We start from the raw sequence: 16620 nt of genomic DNA on the forward strand, positions 1-16620 counted from the left end.
CTTATACAAAACTGTTTCTCATAAAATAGGAAAGATACTATGGAGTGGTAACATTCTAATGTTCTAAAACTTAAGTCCAGCATCACCCTCTTTTGATTTTTGGATCAGACTTTGAAGACCATCATGTATGTTTAACTATAGGATCCCAATGGGAAAGGGAATAATCAATTATTTGCAGGCACTATGCTAATCCTCACAACCACCGTATATGAGGGAACTGCTGGTAGGTTCCTTCATATTACAGTTGAGGAAACTGAGGTAGATAGAGATTAAGTGACCTGCCAAGGGACACATAGCTAGTAAGTATCAGAAAAGATTTAAATTTAAATCTTTCTGACTCCAGGTTTATCATTCTATCCACCATGCTCCCTAGTAGCCTTGGGATGAGACTCTCTCTACTCCTTTCCTTTCATCTGCCCTCTCTGGACACCCCGTGCATAAGATCACAGATTTCTATATGAACATTTCTTTGTAGATTAGTTAATCCAAACTTCTCATTTGACCATTGTAGAACCAGAGAAGTTCACTGATTTATATAAGATCATATAGACAGTTAAATGAAAGAGGGAGAATTTGAAATCTACTCCTCTGGTTCCAAAGTCAGTGTTCTTTACAGTGAGCCCACAGGAATCCTGTTGGCAATAGTCCCTGGCTGATTAACATTTTGCTTACAATCCTTTAGGAAACTCTGGTCTTATAGGACAAGTTCTGCCATGCAAGCTCTCAACAACTTCTTCACATTCACTCCTCAGACCTTCATTCTGGTTGGGATCCCTGGACTGGAAGCTGAGCACATCAGAATTTCTATTCCCTTCTGCCTGATGTACACTATCATCTTCCTGGGTAATGGCATTATTCTCCATGTAATTCGGGTTGACCAAACTTCATCAGCCCATGTATCTTTTCTTGGCCATGTTGGCGTCAGTTGAGCTCGGTGTCACCACATGTACACTGCCTACTGTCTTGGGCATCTTCCTCTTTGACAACAATGAAATCAGCTTTGAAGCCTGCCTGTTCCAGATGTTCTTTATGCATTCCTTTACCATGATGGAGTCAGGAATCTTACTGGCCATGTCTGTGAACCGCTTCATAGCCATCTACAACCCACTGCGCTACATGGCCATCCTGACCCTGCCTCGAATTGCCTGCACAGGGATTGCCATCGGGCTAAAGACCTTGGGGCTCATGCTTCCACTGCCCTTACTCTTAAGGCGCTTGCCTTTCTGTGGGCACAATACTCTGTCCCATTCTTATTGCCTACACTCAGACCTGATCAAGTTGCCTTGTGGAAACACCCGCCCAAACAGCATCCTGGGGCTCTTCATTGTCATCTTCACCTTTGGAGTAGACTCAATGCTCATCATCGTCTCTTATGTACTTATCCTTCGAACAGTGCTGGGCATTGCCTCCAAGGAAGGTCGATGGAAGGCACTTAATACATGTGTGTCACATATCTGTGCTGTGCTTGCATACTATGTACCTGTGATTAGTCTTTCTGTGTTACATCGCTTCATGCACCCTGTGCCTCCCCTGCTGCAGGTCATGATGTCCAATGCTTACCTCTTATTCCCACCTATGGTCAACCCAATTGTCTACAGTGTGAAGACCAAAGAAATACGGTGAGCTATCGTACAAACACTGTCCAGGAAGAGGGTCACAGTTAGCTAAGGATAAATAGTAGGAAGATCACACAGGGAATTTTAGATTAAGCTCAAATAGGCTGATGGCATTCGTGTGAGAATTTTTCTTTGAATTTCCTTTTGAAAGTAAGACTTTGACATCAATCTGGGGAGGCTTTCCGAATATGATAGAAACTCAATTGTTCTGTTGTGACCCAAGTCATTTGCACTTATCACCAATTGTTCCACCTTCCACTGTGTGTGTGTGTGTGTGTGTGTGTGTGTGTGTGTGTAAGGCTAGGCAGAGTGGGGGAAGAGGAAAGGAGAAGGATAGGAGAAAGAATGAATGAATGCAAAAACATTTATTAATTGCTGACTGTGTGCAAAGCACATATGTGCTAGGGGTTGGGGATCCAAACAACAAACAAAATAATTAATGTTCTCAAGGATCTCACTTTCTACTAGAGGAGACAACATATAAAGGGGATTTTCACTGTAAGCCAAATAAAAAAGTCCCATGGTCCTTAGGTACCAGCTGCAAAAAAGTTGCTAATGCATTTTCTTTAATGTTATTTCCACTAACAAAGCTATCTCTTTCCATTGTTAAATCATTTGACAGTGCAAAAAGCTGATGGTAAAAACTTTCTTTCTCAGATCTTCAGTACCTATGGCTACCAATGTGGAAAGAGAATGCCATAGCTGCAGAAGCAATTGTCGAGTAACGATTCCACATGGATTCATCACATAAGAGATGATTTGGAAGCAGGGATGAAAATTTGGGGAGAGGATAGTTTGGTAATTTTGTTTCTAAATTCTTAAGATTAGAGTCTTGAATTGTTTATCCTGAACTCCTCACCCACTTTCCTTTTCCTCCCAACTTCGCCTTTTATGCTTTTGTATCTTTCTTGTATGCGTGTATATGTGTATGTATGTTTTGGGGTGAAGGTCTGGGAGGATCATGTCTTGGAATAAAAAGAAAATTATTAAAATACATAAAAATGATTACTTCAAATAAATAAGAATAAAAATGCAAAGCAAAACCACTCTAACATCTCATCTCACATGCAGAAAATTGGTAAAGAGGAAGAAAGAAGAGAATAATCAAGTGCTCTAACTATTCTGTAAAACAATTTGGAATTATGTTAAGAAATGCAAATGAAAACAATCCTGAACTTTTACTTCATAACAATTAGCAAAAGTGAAAATATACATTGGAGAGGGATTGTAAATTGACAAACAAATTAATACACTGTTGCTGGGGCTATAGATTATTACAAAAGGTGCCTAAAATATTTATATCCTTTGACTCAGAACTCTTACTGCTAGGAGTATACCAAGGAAGTCAAAGATAGAAATGAAGGTTTTATGCACACCAAAATATAGATAGTAGTATTTTCCTTGAGATAAATTGCATTCACCTTTTCTTGATATCCAGCTGATACCAGTTGAAAACAGTAAATATCTATCTACTGAGAAATGGCTATATAAATTTTCATACATTCAGTGTAATAAAATATTGCTAAATCATAAGAAAAATGAATGTGAAGAAAAAATGTAAAAACATGAACTGATACAAAGTGAAGTCAGCAGAACCAATTAAATGATTTTAAAACGATTGTAATGTAAGTGAAAAAGTATAATAAGCACAAGAACATTACAGTTAAAATTACCAAGAAGATTTTTGAAAATGCACTTTCCTATCTCCCTTGCAGAGGTAAAGGATTACTTGAACATTGTTGCTGTGCTAGTTTTGCTTTAATGTCTTTATCTCTCTCCTTTTTACATTGTTGCTAGAAGGATAGGAGAAAGGAGAGAGCTATATTTGGAAATAAATGTGATACAAACTTTTAAAAAAATAAATAAAATATTTCCAAAGTTAAAATAGGACATTTAAAGCAAATATTAGCTATTATCATATTTTCAAAATCTTTAAAAAATAAAGTTTTTATTTTTATTTTTAAATTGGGTAGAAAAGTTAAAAGAAGAAATAAGTAATGATTAAGAGTTTACTATGTCATGCTCTGTGTATGTAGTACTGTGTATGCCCTTTGACTTAGCAGTCTCACTGCTGGATCTGTATCCCAAGGAGATCATAAAAGACGGAGGGGTACCCACATATGCACAGGTGTTTGTTGCAGCTCTTTTGTGGTGGCAAGGAACCAGACGGTGAGTGGATGCCTTTCATTTAGGAAATGGCTTGGATGATAAGTATGTGAATGTAATGGAATATTGGTGTTTTATGGGAAGTAATGAGGAAGCCAATTTCAGAGAAACTTGAGAGATTTTCATGAGCTGATACTGGGTGAGACCTTTCCTACTTATCAGAATATTTGGTGCCTCCCCCCATTCTGTCATTGTTCTTCTTGATCTCAACTGATCAGAATGTCCAGTGCCTCTCCCGACCTTGTCAGAACCGGGTTGATAGTCCCTTCCCTCTCTCGGTGCTCTGACTCCATCCATGCCTTGGTCTATTCCTCTAGCTTGGAGACATGTGTGTATATATTTCATGGGAATTGCACATTCCCTGCTGGATGCTTTGAGACATGAGCCCTGGGGGCAACATGCCCCCAGCACAATCTCTTCCTTTCAAATAAAATATTAAAAACTCTCTAATCTCTATCTTGCCTCAGTTTCTCTTCCATTACAATATAGGGAATTTTCATAAGACTAACCAGAAAAATTAATTTCCCCCAGGAAGAACCTAGACTACAACTTCTATGATTGCAAGCTTTTCACACTCACCCCATTTCCATTTTGCCATAGAATACCATTGTTTGGTTCTATACTCCAAGCTGCCCTAAAAAAACTATAAAAATCCAAGATGTATTCCAAGAATTTGAAGCTGCTTTTATCTCTACAGTTCTTCTTTAGTGGACTAATAAATTAATTTTCTTCCAGTTTGGCTACTCATAATTTTGCATATTTCATGTTGCATTAAGATCTTCCCTGAGCTCCCTGGAGTCTGTCTTCCTGGAAAATGAGGGTGGGAAACTCCCACCTGATTTAAGTCCTAGAAAAGAGGACAGGCATATCCACTAGAGATATTTTGAGGCATTCACATAGATTTGAGTTAGACTAGACACTTCAAAACAAATGTGTGCTGGGAAGGTGAAACCTGTACATCCACACAGCCAATAGGATAATCCACACTACACTCTTCAATCTACCCTAGAGATGCTGACCTTGGAAGGGATATACATGAAGATGAGAATGGAAGGAGAAAGTCATGGAGAACTGGAGGCCCTTTTGCTTTCATCTTTAAACATCTATTGAAAAACTATACTTTGATATTAGTAGAGAATATCATGGTTCTGGAAAAATAAGTCAAAATAAGTTATTTGCAGCCATAATTTCCAACCATCAACTTGAAGATCTAAAAAGAAAGAACCTCATTGCCACAAATTGCACTGGCCTTAACAGAAAGGTGAGATTACAGGAAGTAACAATAATTTCTCCACAAATCCTGTGAGATAGTCAAATAATATGGCAAAAAGGCAGTATATTTAGTCAGATAACCTGGATTCAAATTAAAGGTCTGCTTTGCTACATGCTGTATAACCTTGAATAAAGCATGTGACTTGGCTTGGTCTCAGTTAACATATTTAAAATGGGGTGAGGAGGTAAAAGAAGAGAGCTTTTGTAATGCCGGAGAAACTGAGGCAAGATAGAGATTAGAGAGTTTTTAATATTTTATTTGGATTTCTGAGAGGGAGAGATTGTGCTGGGGGCATGAAGCTCCCAGTGTTGATGTCCAAAATATATATTTTCTGACAACACATCTACTATTGACTGGTTCTATTTGTATATCACTTAGTGTTTCTTTCTCTAAGCATTTTCTGTTTTCTTAAAAACTCTATCTGGATATCACCTCCAGAAAACCTTTTTCTGATTCTCCAGCAATTAGTACTCTTACCTACTTCTGTCCCTCCTACAAATCACCTGGTTTTACTTCTCTGAGCATATATTGTATTCTCTATCCCTTCTACTCCTAGAATGTAAGCTGTTCTGAAAACAGGAATTGTTTTGTTTATGGATCTCAACTGGCTAGCATAGAGCATTATAAATATTCTTCATTATTTGAATGAATGTGTGATCTCTTGGATAAGGGATATTTCCTTCCTAGGAGCATACTGAGACCCATGCCTTTTCTTTCTATGATATTCTTTTCAGGATTATTCAATAGATCCACTGGTGTGCTGGTAAATGTAAATCAGCTCTCCAAGGGTTGTAGAGAGAGGAGGCAAGAGTGTGAGAGAATATTCATGACTCACTTTTTTATTATTATTATTTTTTATTATAGCTTTTTATTTACAAGATATATGCATGAGTAATTTTTCAGCATTGATAACTGCAAAACCTTTTGTTACAATTTTTTCCCTCCTTCCCCCCACTCACTCCTCCAGATTGCAGGTTGACCAATACATGTAAAATATGTTAAAGTATAAGTTAAATACAATATATGTATACATGTTCATACAGTTATTTTGCTGTACAAAAAGAATTGGACTTTGAAATAGTGTACAATTAACCTATGAAAGAAATAAAAAATGCAGGCAGACAAAAATAGAGGGATTGGGAATTCTATGTAGTGGTTCATAGTCATCTCCCAGAGTTCTTTTGCTGGGTGTAGCTTTTTCAATTCATTACTGCTCTATTGGAACTGATTTAGTTCATCTCATTGTCGAAGAGGACCACATCCATCAAAATTTATCATCATATAGTATTGTTGTTGAAGTATATAATGCTCTCCTGGTCCTGCTCCTTTCACTCAGCATCAGTTCATGTAAGTCTCTCCAGGCCTTTCTGAAATCATCCTGCTGGTCATTTGTTACAGAACAATAATATTCCATAATATTCATATACTACAATTTATTCAGCAATTCTCCAATTGATGAACATCCACTCAGTTTCCAATTTCTGGACACTACAAAGAGGTCTGCCACAAACATTCTTGCACATACAGGTCCCTTTCCCTTCTTTAAAATCTCTTTGGGATATAAGCCCAGTTAGTAGCACTGCTGGATCAAAGGGTATGCACAGTTTGATAACTTTTTGAGCATAGTTCCAAATCACTCTTCAGAATGGCTGGATTAATTCACAATTCCACCAACAATGTATCAGTGTCTCAGTTTTCCCACATCCCCTCTGACATTCTGCATTATTTTTCCCTATCATTCTAGCCAATCTGACAGGTGTGTAGTGGTATCTCAGAGTTGTCTTAATTTGCATTTCTCTGATTAATAATGACTTGGAGCACCTTTTCATATGGCTAGAAATAGTTTCAAATTCTTCATCTGAGAATTGTCTATTCACATCCTTTGACCATTTATCAATTGGAGAATGGCTTGATTTCTTATAAATTAGCATGACTCACTTTTAAGATTAAGTTTAATCTGCATTATTTACATTTTCTTCATTATTTTATTAAGTCTAGACAATCAACAAAATAATAAATCAAGCCTTGGTTTGCAGTGTTGACCAACGTCTCAGGTATAAATGTTCACACTGAAAAATTAAAAATTGATTATAGCATATCCCTTCAAAGATGCATCATAGAAATTAGGTGGCAGAATCTAAGATTTGGAATTGAGAAGATTGTGTTTGAAATATTGCTCAGTTACTATTTGTATGACTCTTACCCTCTGTCAGATTTAGTTTCCTCAGTTAGAGAATGAGAATTGTTGGGAGGATCAAATAATATAATATATGAAACACACTTTAAAGTATTTATATGATATTAATCGGCATTATTGTTGTTCTTGTTATTAGTATTACATAGGGTTTTTCAACATACTAGAAGCCTTACTTTAAGTGGCATTTGGGCTATAATGGCCCAAACATGTATTATCTCTTGCTCTTGCTACACAATAATTCATCTACTTTTTTGATCATATTTTACTGGATAATACTTCTTAGGCCATTTCTTCTGTGTAGATTATTGTCAAAATTGCTATAGCCCCTCTGTTGATTACTGTTCTCTTGATTACATAATTCTCCTTTAACATTTGAGTTACCTTTAAATTTGATTCTTTGGACTTTGTGGTCCATCAAAATATGCAATCACACAGAAACACAAATATGTCCTGGTCACCTAATCTTTTCTATTAATTAATTGAATATTGAATATTGAGTTCAATTTACTCTCTGTAAGAGTTGTCTATATAGTGTTGAACTAACCTAATGTACTAACCACCTAGTTGATAAGGTCCAGATGACAATGGGCAGTTTTTACACATGTAGTTGATTCTGTATGGATTGTTAAGTCAATCTCTCCCTTTTTATTTTTCTCTTTACTTCAACACAGCCATATTTGTTGATTATCTTACTTTTATGTTTAATGATCCTTTTTAAATATCACATTCATTTCTGAATATTCCTTCCCCATCCAGAGAATCATCTCTTGTATAACAAAGTTTAAAAAAAGAAAAAAAAAAAGGAGGGACAACTAGATGGTGCAATGGATAGAGCACCATCCCTGAAGTCAAGAAGACCTGAGTTTAAATCTGGTCTCAGACACTTAACACTTCCTAGCTGTGTGACCCTGGGCAAGTCACTTAATCCCAATTGCCTCAGCAAAAAAAAAAATAAATAAAAATTAGAAGGTGCAATTTTGATCATTATAATTATGCAGCGATTGGTTTCATTTTTCTTCATTTAATTTCATTATTATGTATATTAATTTCCTGTTAATACTAAGTTCATTATGAATCAGTTCATATATATTTCCATACTACTCTTGATTCTTTGAAACAATTCATTGTGGAACAGTAAAATTCCATTATTTTCATGTCACACAATTTTTTTAATCTTTGTCTAGTAATATGTTTCCAGTTCTCTGATATAATTATTAAAAAAGGTATGGTTCTAAATAGTTTTAGAATAGGTTCTAAAAGTTTGGGGCTACAAAATGCATTAAAGATCATCTAATCCAAATGGTTCATTGGGAAACTGAGTCACAAAAAGGTTACATGATGTGCTTCTGTTCACTGTTGACATTTCTTTTTTAAGTTATTGTCCAGATGAGGATTTTGACTTCTAGTCTCTTGGGGGATTTCCAGAGAGCTCCTTAAATCAGTGCAGAAGAAAATAGTAACTAAATGGATAATTATTCCTCTAAGGATTTCCTCCTCTCTTCATCACCCCACCTGCTTTTTGCCACAGCTCCTCAGCTGTCCAGGTGGATCTTCCCACAGCTGATTTAAGAAGCTGTAGAGGGCCACTCCACATGCCCAGAAAGAAAGAGATGTCAGGTGTGAGACGTTGTGGGTGTGGTGTCTCTACCTCAAAAGAAGCTGAATTTGCCTCTCTGATCATGGTAAGTTTTTGGTTACCAGTCTCATTCATTCATGTATCTTTCAATTCAATAAAAATGTATTAATATCTCCTATGTTAAATACCTTCAACTTTATTCTGGGGTAGAAAAATGAAAAAGGAAAAATCCAGGGCCTTAGGGAGGTTCCAACCTAAGTAGCTAGTAGTAAGTCTACTTATTCATAATAAATCTAATACAAGGTACAATTGGATGAGAGGGAAAAAAGAGGTTTAGAGAAAACACCATAAAAATGAGAAAGGAAAAAACATTTTAAGTTGGTGGGATCAGGAATGGCTGCCCAAAGAAGATAATACTTAACCTGAGTCTTTGAGGAAAAAGAGGTTCTCAGTAGGCAGAGAAAGTCAAATGGGTTTTAGATTTGAAGGCCAACCTACACAAAAGCAGAATGGTGGAAGAAAGCAGGATGAGATCAAAGAACAATAAGCTTCAGTGTGAATGTGCAGTACCTAAAATATAAAATTAGGCTGGGAAGGTAGATTGGATTCATATTTTGAAAGGCTTTACATTTCAGATTTTTTTTCAGGAGGGGGGAGTTGATTTCTTCAGATTTTATGCTATGCATAGAATAAAAATAGAGGAACCCTGGAGAGTTTTGAGCTGGAAAGTTTCATGGTCAGTTCTGGGCAGTAGTAAGTTTACTTGGGTAATCTATTGGGTAAGACCTGCAGGATTGCAGAGATAAGTGAATATGAATTAAATATATACAAATATATTTAAATATATTTTATTAATAATACAAATTATTATTTGTATTATTACATAATACAAAAAGTAGGTGAATTGGACTTGAACTAAGACTGTGACAATGGAAGTAGAACTGATGAGACAGAAATGAAAGGTATTTCAGAGGTAAAAATTGTCATAATTCATAGATGATCCAACATTTTGAGCCTGAGTGAATGGAAGGATTGTAGTGCTACAACAGAATTAGAGAAGTTGGAAAGAAGGTTTTGAGAGGAAGCCAATGTGTTTCATTTTAATCCTGTTTAATCATATTGAATTTGGGATACTTAGAAGGGCAGCAGAAAGCTGAAGATTCAGGACAAAATATCAGAAGAGAAATTAGGACAATGTAGAAATTTTTGAATCATCTTTATAGAGCTGATGATTAGAACCATGAAAAATATTATAATTATCAAAAAAGGGGGCATAGAAAGAGAGGAAGAAAAAAAATCTGAGGAGTAAATTTTAAAATAGGATACCCACATATAAAGGTAAAGATACAGATTATAACCTCCCTGGACTGTTGTTTTTTTTTTCTCTTTGTATCCCTCCTTCCTGGTATACTATGCAAATAGTACACCATTATTAAATGTTTATTGAATTAAAGAGGCCTCAAGAAATAGGAGAAGACCTATCAAAAAAGACTATGTAGAATGTTGATAAAATGGTGAGGAAGGAAAAAAGAAGATGTGACAGAAAGAAGGTAATCAACAGTAGCAAATTCTGGAGAGTGATTGGGAAAGAGAAGGTCTGAGAAAAGATTATTGAATTTGGCGATTAAAAATTTCTTAGTTATTTCACAGGAAGCAGTCTTGGGGAATGATGGGGATGGAAGTCAAATTAATAGGACTAAAAACTGAATGGCTGGTAAGAAAAGGCAGTGAATGTTGTATACTCTTTCTAAAATTTTGATAGTGAAGGGAGAGCTAAGACAAGAGCTTGAAGGTTCGAGGGTATTATATGACTTTTTTTTTTTTTTGTTAGTCTGCTTGTTTTTTACTTTCTGGGAGAAAAAGTAAGGAAAAAGCTCAAATAATTATGGAAAGATTGAAGATTCATGAGAGAGAGAAGATAATTGCTGGTCGGATGCTTCAGAGATGACTTAAAAACAAAAAGATGGGATCTAGGATATAGATAGGGGATTTAACCTTGGGAAAGAGATCTCCCTCATCAAGTGAAATTAGAGGAGAAGGGATAATGATGGGAGGTATAAAAAAAGATGTTTTGTGGCATAAAAAAGAAAATAAAGGAAGTCACATTAGATGATTTCAGTCTTTTCAGGAAGGTATCACACCAGTCTCCAGCTTCAACTCAATTTCATGATATAGCGGAAAGACCACTGGACTCAGAGTTGGTTGAGACTGGTCTTCAAATCCTGCTAGTTATGTGACCCTGAGCAAATAATTTCAATCCTCTGTTTACAATGAAGAAAATATTCACACACTCCTACTTATCTTACAGGGTTGTTGTGAGGTTCAAATAAGGAAAGAACTTTGTACAATGTAAAAGCCTATTTAAATGTCAGATAATCATGGCTTCACCATTTCCTTGAATCCCATTTCCATGTCATGGTACCAGTTCCTAACACTATTCATAGCCCTCATTTTCGCTCCTTCACCAATTCCCACCCCAGTTCTTAATCTAATTTTAATCCCATGTCAGATGCAGCTTCCAGATCCTGGATCCAACTCCAGTCTCCAAATATTTAATCTTCCCCCCATCCTTATTAGAAGAAGAACATTAATTTTTATTCCATTTAGAGGTAGGTCAAGAAAGATAAATCTATAAGTATCTATAATAGCTATAAGGAATCTCAGGAACAGTTGACTCTGGAAAGGAGTCTGAATAGTAGGGTTTTAGTCATTATCTCACAATCAATGAGTATATGGTTTTGTGAAAAGTCACATATTTTCACAGTTCTGTTTTCTTTTTTATTATGAAAAGAAAACCCCTTCCTCCTTTCTTCCCAGGAATAATATGAAGATCAGATGGAAGAATGAATAAAAACGCTCTTTAGCAAGTACACTGCCCTATACAAATGAAAGAATTTGCTAGTATCACTATTATCAGTCAATGAACATTTACTAAGTAACTACTATGTATTAAACAAGGTAGTTAAATGGCAAAGTAAATAGAAAACCAGGCCAAGAGTGAGGCAGACCTGAGTTCAAATTCCTGTTTACCTCAGTTTCCTATTCTATAAAATGAACTAGAGAAGGAAACAGCAAAACACTTCAGAATCTTTGCAAAGAAAACACCAAATAAAATCATAGGGAGTAGGACACAATTGAGACAACTGAAAAACACCCTTAATACTGTGCTAAATGCTAGGGATACCAAGAAAGACAAAAAATAATACCTAACCTAAAGGAGCTTACAGTAATGGGAGAGATGATATGTAAACTATGTTCAAACAAAATATATCCAGGATAAATTGGGAAAAGTTTCAGAGGATAGACATTGCAATTAAGGAGAACTAGGAAAAGTTTCTTGCAGAAGGTGGAACGTTATTTTTATTTTTAAAATACATGCAAAGATAATTTTTAACATTTATCCTTGCAAAACATTGTTTTCCAATTTTTTCTCCCTCCCTCTTCCATGCCTTCCTCCCCTATACAGCAAAAAATCCAATATAGATTAAACACGTGCAATTCTCTAAACATATTTCCACATTTATCATGCTGCACAAGGAAAATCAGCTCAAAAAGGGAAATAAATGAGAAAAAAGCAAGCAAACAACAACAAAAAAGGTGAAAATATTATGTTGTCTTCCATATTCAGTCCCCACAGTCCTTTTTCTGGTTGCAAATGACTCTCTCCATCATAAGCTTAGTGGAATTGGCCTGAATCTTCTCATTGTTGAAAAGAGCCAAGTCCATTACAGGTGATTAATCATATAATCTTGTTATTGCTGTTTACAATGATCTCCTGGTTCTGATCATCTCACTTAGCATCAGTTCATGAAAGTCTCTCCAGGCCTCTCTGAAATCAGTCTAATGATCATTTCTTATAAAACAATAAAATATTATATTCATATATCATAACTTATTCAGCCATTTCTCAATTGATGGGCATCTACATGGTGTCCAGTTCCTTTCTACTATAAAAAAAGGGCTGCTACAAATATTTTTGCACATGCGAGTCATTTTCCCTTTTTTATGATCACTTTAGGATACAGACCCAGAAGAGACATTGCTAGTTCAGAGGGTATGCACATTTTGATAGCTTTTTGGGCAGAGTTCCATATGGCTCTTTAGAAGGATTGGATCCATTCACAATTCCAGGAATAATGCATTAGTGCCCCAGTTTTCTCATGTCCCCTCCAAAATTTATCATCATCTTTTCCTGTCATCTTGGTCAATCTGAAAGGCATGTGGTGATATCTCAGAGTTGCCTTAATTTGCATTTCTCTGATCAATAATGATTTAGAGCATTTTTTCATATGACTAGAAATGGCTTTAATTTATTCATCTAAAAATTTCTGTTCATATCATTTGACCATTTGTCAATTGGAGAATGACTTATATTCTCATAAACGAGTCAATTCTCTCTATATTTTAGAAATGAGGCCTTTATCAGAGCCCTTGATATAAAATTCCTCCCCTCCAGTTTTGTTTCCCTTCTAATATTGGCTGCATTTTAATTTAATATAATCAAAATTATCTATTTTGCATTTTATAATGTTCTCTGGTTCTTCTTTGGCCATAAATAACTTTTTTCTCCACAGGTCTAAGAGGTAAACTATCCCTTGTTCTTCTAATTTGCTTATAATAATACCCTTTATGTCTAAATCATGAACCCATTTCGACCTTATCTTGGTATAGGGTGATAGGTGTTGGTCAATACCTACTTTCTGCCATACTATTTTCCAATTTTCCTAGCAATTTTTGCCAAATAGTGAGTTCTTATCCTAGAATCTGGAGTCTTTGAGTTTATTAAACATATTACTATAGTCATTAATTATCATGTCTTGTAAATCTAACCTATTCCACTGATCAACTACTCTGCTTCTTAGCCTGTCCCAAAGCTGCTTTATGATAGTCTGTTTTTTAGGTCTGGTACATCTAGGATAAGGTAGGATTTTAGGTAAGACTTGAAGGAAGCTGGAGAAGACAGGAGATAAAGAGGAAGAGAGAGAACATTACAGGCATAGGGCAAAACCAATGTTGGGAGACAGAATTCAGTGGCTAGAGTGTTGGACCTGGAGTAAGTCCTGAGTTCAAATCCAGTCTCTGACACTTAGTAACTGTAATTCTGGACAAGTCATTTAACCTCTATTTGTCTTAATCCACTGGAGAAGGAAAAGGCAAACTGCCCTGTTATATTTGCCAAGAAAACCCCACGGATAGTATGGTCCATAGGGACATAACTGAACTGCAACAACTTCTGTGCCAGGTACTAAGCTCAGTCCATTGAAAATACTGTATTCATCTTCATGTGATACTTTAAGGTTTAAAAAGTGCTTTTTTCGAATGAGCTTTATTATTATCCCTATTTTACAGATGAGAACATTGATACTCAGAGTAGTGACTACATGTTTAAAGTTACACATAATAATTGATAAAACTGCAACCAAAAATTTATGTCTTAGCATGGTATCCTCCAATGCTCTTTTCCCATACTCTTGCCTTCTACCAAAGGAATATAGTCTTAGAGAAAAATCAGTCAGCTGGCTTATTTCTTTTTCACCCATTTCCCCAAATTTGTGGCTATTTCCCTACAGAGAACATAATTTGTTCCTCCCTACTTCTGAGTGTGTCATTCCATTTCCTCTCCAGTAACACTGAATAGCTACTTCTCCCCATTGTCAAGCTACATTCTTCTCTTTTTTTGCTTTCACATTTTCTCAAAGAAGCTTTTCCTGATAACTCTATGGTTACAGTTACTCAAAAGTTTTCAGGCTTTCTATGTACCTCTTTGCTCATATATTATGCAGTTCTAGAGAGGGTCTAACGTGGACCATCATAGCCTTGTGAACATGACCCACTTCTTCCTCATGATACTAGATACTAGATACAAAGACCACATCTTCCCCATTGAACCAAAAGTCTTTGCAAAAGCAAGTATATCATCTCTCTAATCAGATTTAAAGTTTTCAAAGGATGAGAAGTATGAATTATCTTTTCCAGGAATTTCTCCAATGCCCAATCCTAGGTTTTGTCCCCAGGCAGTTCTCTCCATTGTCCTAAACTGACTGGCACTTTGTTTCTTATTCATTAGGCAAAATTATTTCTGTAATGCAAGGTTCCATCATGCAGACTAGTAATAGTTCTAGTCTAATGGTGGGGTTCACACCTAAAACATTTATCTTGGCTGGCATCCCTGGGATGGAGGCTGAACACATCTGGATCTCCATCCCTTTTTGCCTGATGTATGTCATCATATTCCTTGGAAATGGAACCATCCTCCATGTCATCCATATGAATCCCACCTTGCACCAGCCCATGTACTTGTTCCTAGCCATGCTGGCTCTTGCTGAGCTTGGTATATCTGCTTCTACACTTCCCACTGTATTGGGAATTTTCCTTTTTGATGCAACTGAGATTGACTTCAATGTCTGCCTTCTCCAGATGTTCTCTATACATTCCTTCTCCATCATGGAGTCGGGTATCCTGTTGGCCATGTCCATGGACCGCTTTGTGGCCATCTATAGCCCACTGCGCTATACAGTCATATTGACTTTGCCTCGAATCTTTTCAATGGGTGCTACAATTGGACTCAAGAGTGTGGTGCTCATGGCCCCACTGACTGTCCTACTCCAATGCCTACCTTTCTGTGGACACAATATCCTCTCCCATTCTTACTGCCTGCACCCCAACCTCGTCCACCTCCCATGTGCAGATACCTCCATCAACAACATCTATGGACTTTTCATTGTAATTTCTACATTTGGACTGGACTTCCTACTTATTGTGGTCTCATACATGCTCATCCTTTACACCGTATTGAGTATCGCCTCTAGAGAGGGCCGGTGGAAGGCCCTCAATACGTGTGGTTCACATGTCTGTGCTGTACTCGTATACTATGTACCCATGATTGGTCTATCCATGGTGCATCGCTTTGGGCGACATCTCCCCACTTTGGTACAACCTACCATGGCCAATATTTACCTTTTCTTCCCACCTGTGGTAAACCCAATTGTTTACAGCATCAAGACCAAGGAGATCCGTCGAGGTATTGTTCGTGTATTCTCTAAAAAGAGGGTCAGGGGTTAGCATAGGTAAGAGGAGATGTATCCCAGAAACATGGGAAATAAATAAACTTGAGTGGAGCAGCGCTAAATGAGGGCTAATCTACTACCACTTGAAAGAAAAATCTATGAAGCCATGGAAACTAAGGAATTGGAAGAACTAGTCATCCCTGAGAGCAATGGAATATTTTGATTCATTTCGGTGGAGGAGGAATAACCTACAAATTTGGCTCATTTCTTTAAGAGAAGCACCAGTTATAGCCAAGGTTGCTATATTTTTAGTTTCATGATCTGGCATTATGAGGATGGGCCTCACTGGCTCAGCAGAGGATGTCCAACATAGATTATCAATGCCCAGCACTTTGGATTTTAAATTTTCCCATTTGACTCATAATTCTAAAGTGTTTTATGGACTTTATGAAAGTATGTAAGTTTGAGCACTGTGTAATATACCTTCTTCTAGTAGTATTGTTTGGAATTTGTGTATTATTGAATAAACCTGCTTGGACATTGCTTTTGTGACATATCAGTTTTAAAGTTTACATTTTAAGATAGATAAAATAAACCTAATCTAAAATTAGGGCTTTTGGTTACTAGGTTTGTTTTTTATCTTAATTGAACAGACCAAATGATAACCCTAAAGTTCTAACTGTATTTGTCTGAAGTCAAAGAATTCTTAAATGTAAATGTGGCAGAATAATAAAGATAATCTCATAGAACTCATTTATTTTTACAATTAAGGAAACTGAGATCTG

At 36.4% G+C, this 16620-nt stretch overlaps 2 protein-coding genes across 2 annotated transcripts; both read left to right on the forward strand.

Annotated features, from left to right (window-relative positions):
- Nucleotides 1-713: 713 nt before the first annotated feature.
- On the forward strand, nt 714-1648 carry LOC100927592 (olfactory receptor 51G2-like). The gene is given in 2 exon segments (XM_012545430.3): nt 714-880; nt 882-1648. Coding segments are annotated over 2 exon segments (909 nt in total). The 3' UTR covers nt 1624-1648.
- Nucleotides 1649-14797: 13149 nt separating this feature from the next.
- Nucleotides 14798-15890, forward strand: LOC100927849 (olfactory receptor 51I2-like). Its single transcript, XM_003764842.2, has one exon. It carries the CDS (start codon nt 14913-14915, stop codon nt 15888-15890), a length of 978 nt encoding a protein of 325 aa, XP_003764890.2. The 5' UTR covers nt 14798-14912.
- Nucleotides 15891-16620: the final 730 nt, after the last annotated feature.

The sequence above is a fragment of the Sarcophilus harrisii genome, chromosome 3 (assembly GCF_902635505.1).
Source record: "Sarcophilus harrisii chromosome 3, mSarHar1.11, whole genome shotgun sequence".
In the NCBI taxonomy this organism is placed as follows: domain Eukaryota; kingdom Metazoa; phylum Chordata; class Mammalia; order Dasyuromorphia; family Dasyuridae; genus Sarcophilus; species Sarcophilus harrisii.

Bases quoted from the DNA above. Each gene is read 5' to 3' on its own strand.
- LOC100927849 (XM_003764842.2), top strand. From the start codon at position 14,913: ATGCAAGGTTCCATCATGCAGACTAGTAATAGTTCTAGTCTAATGGTG.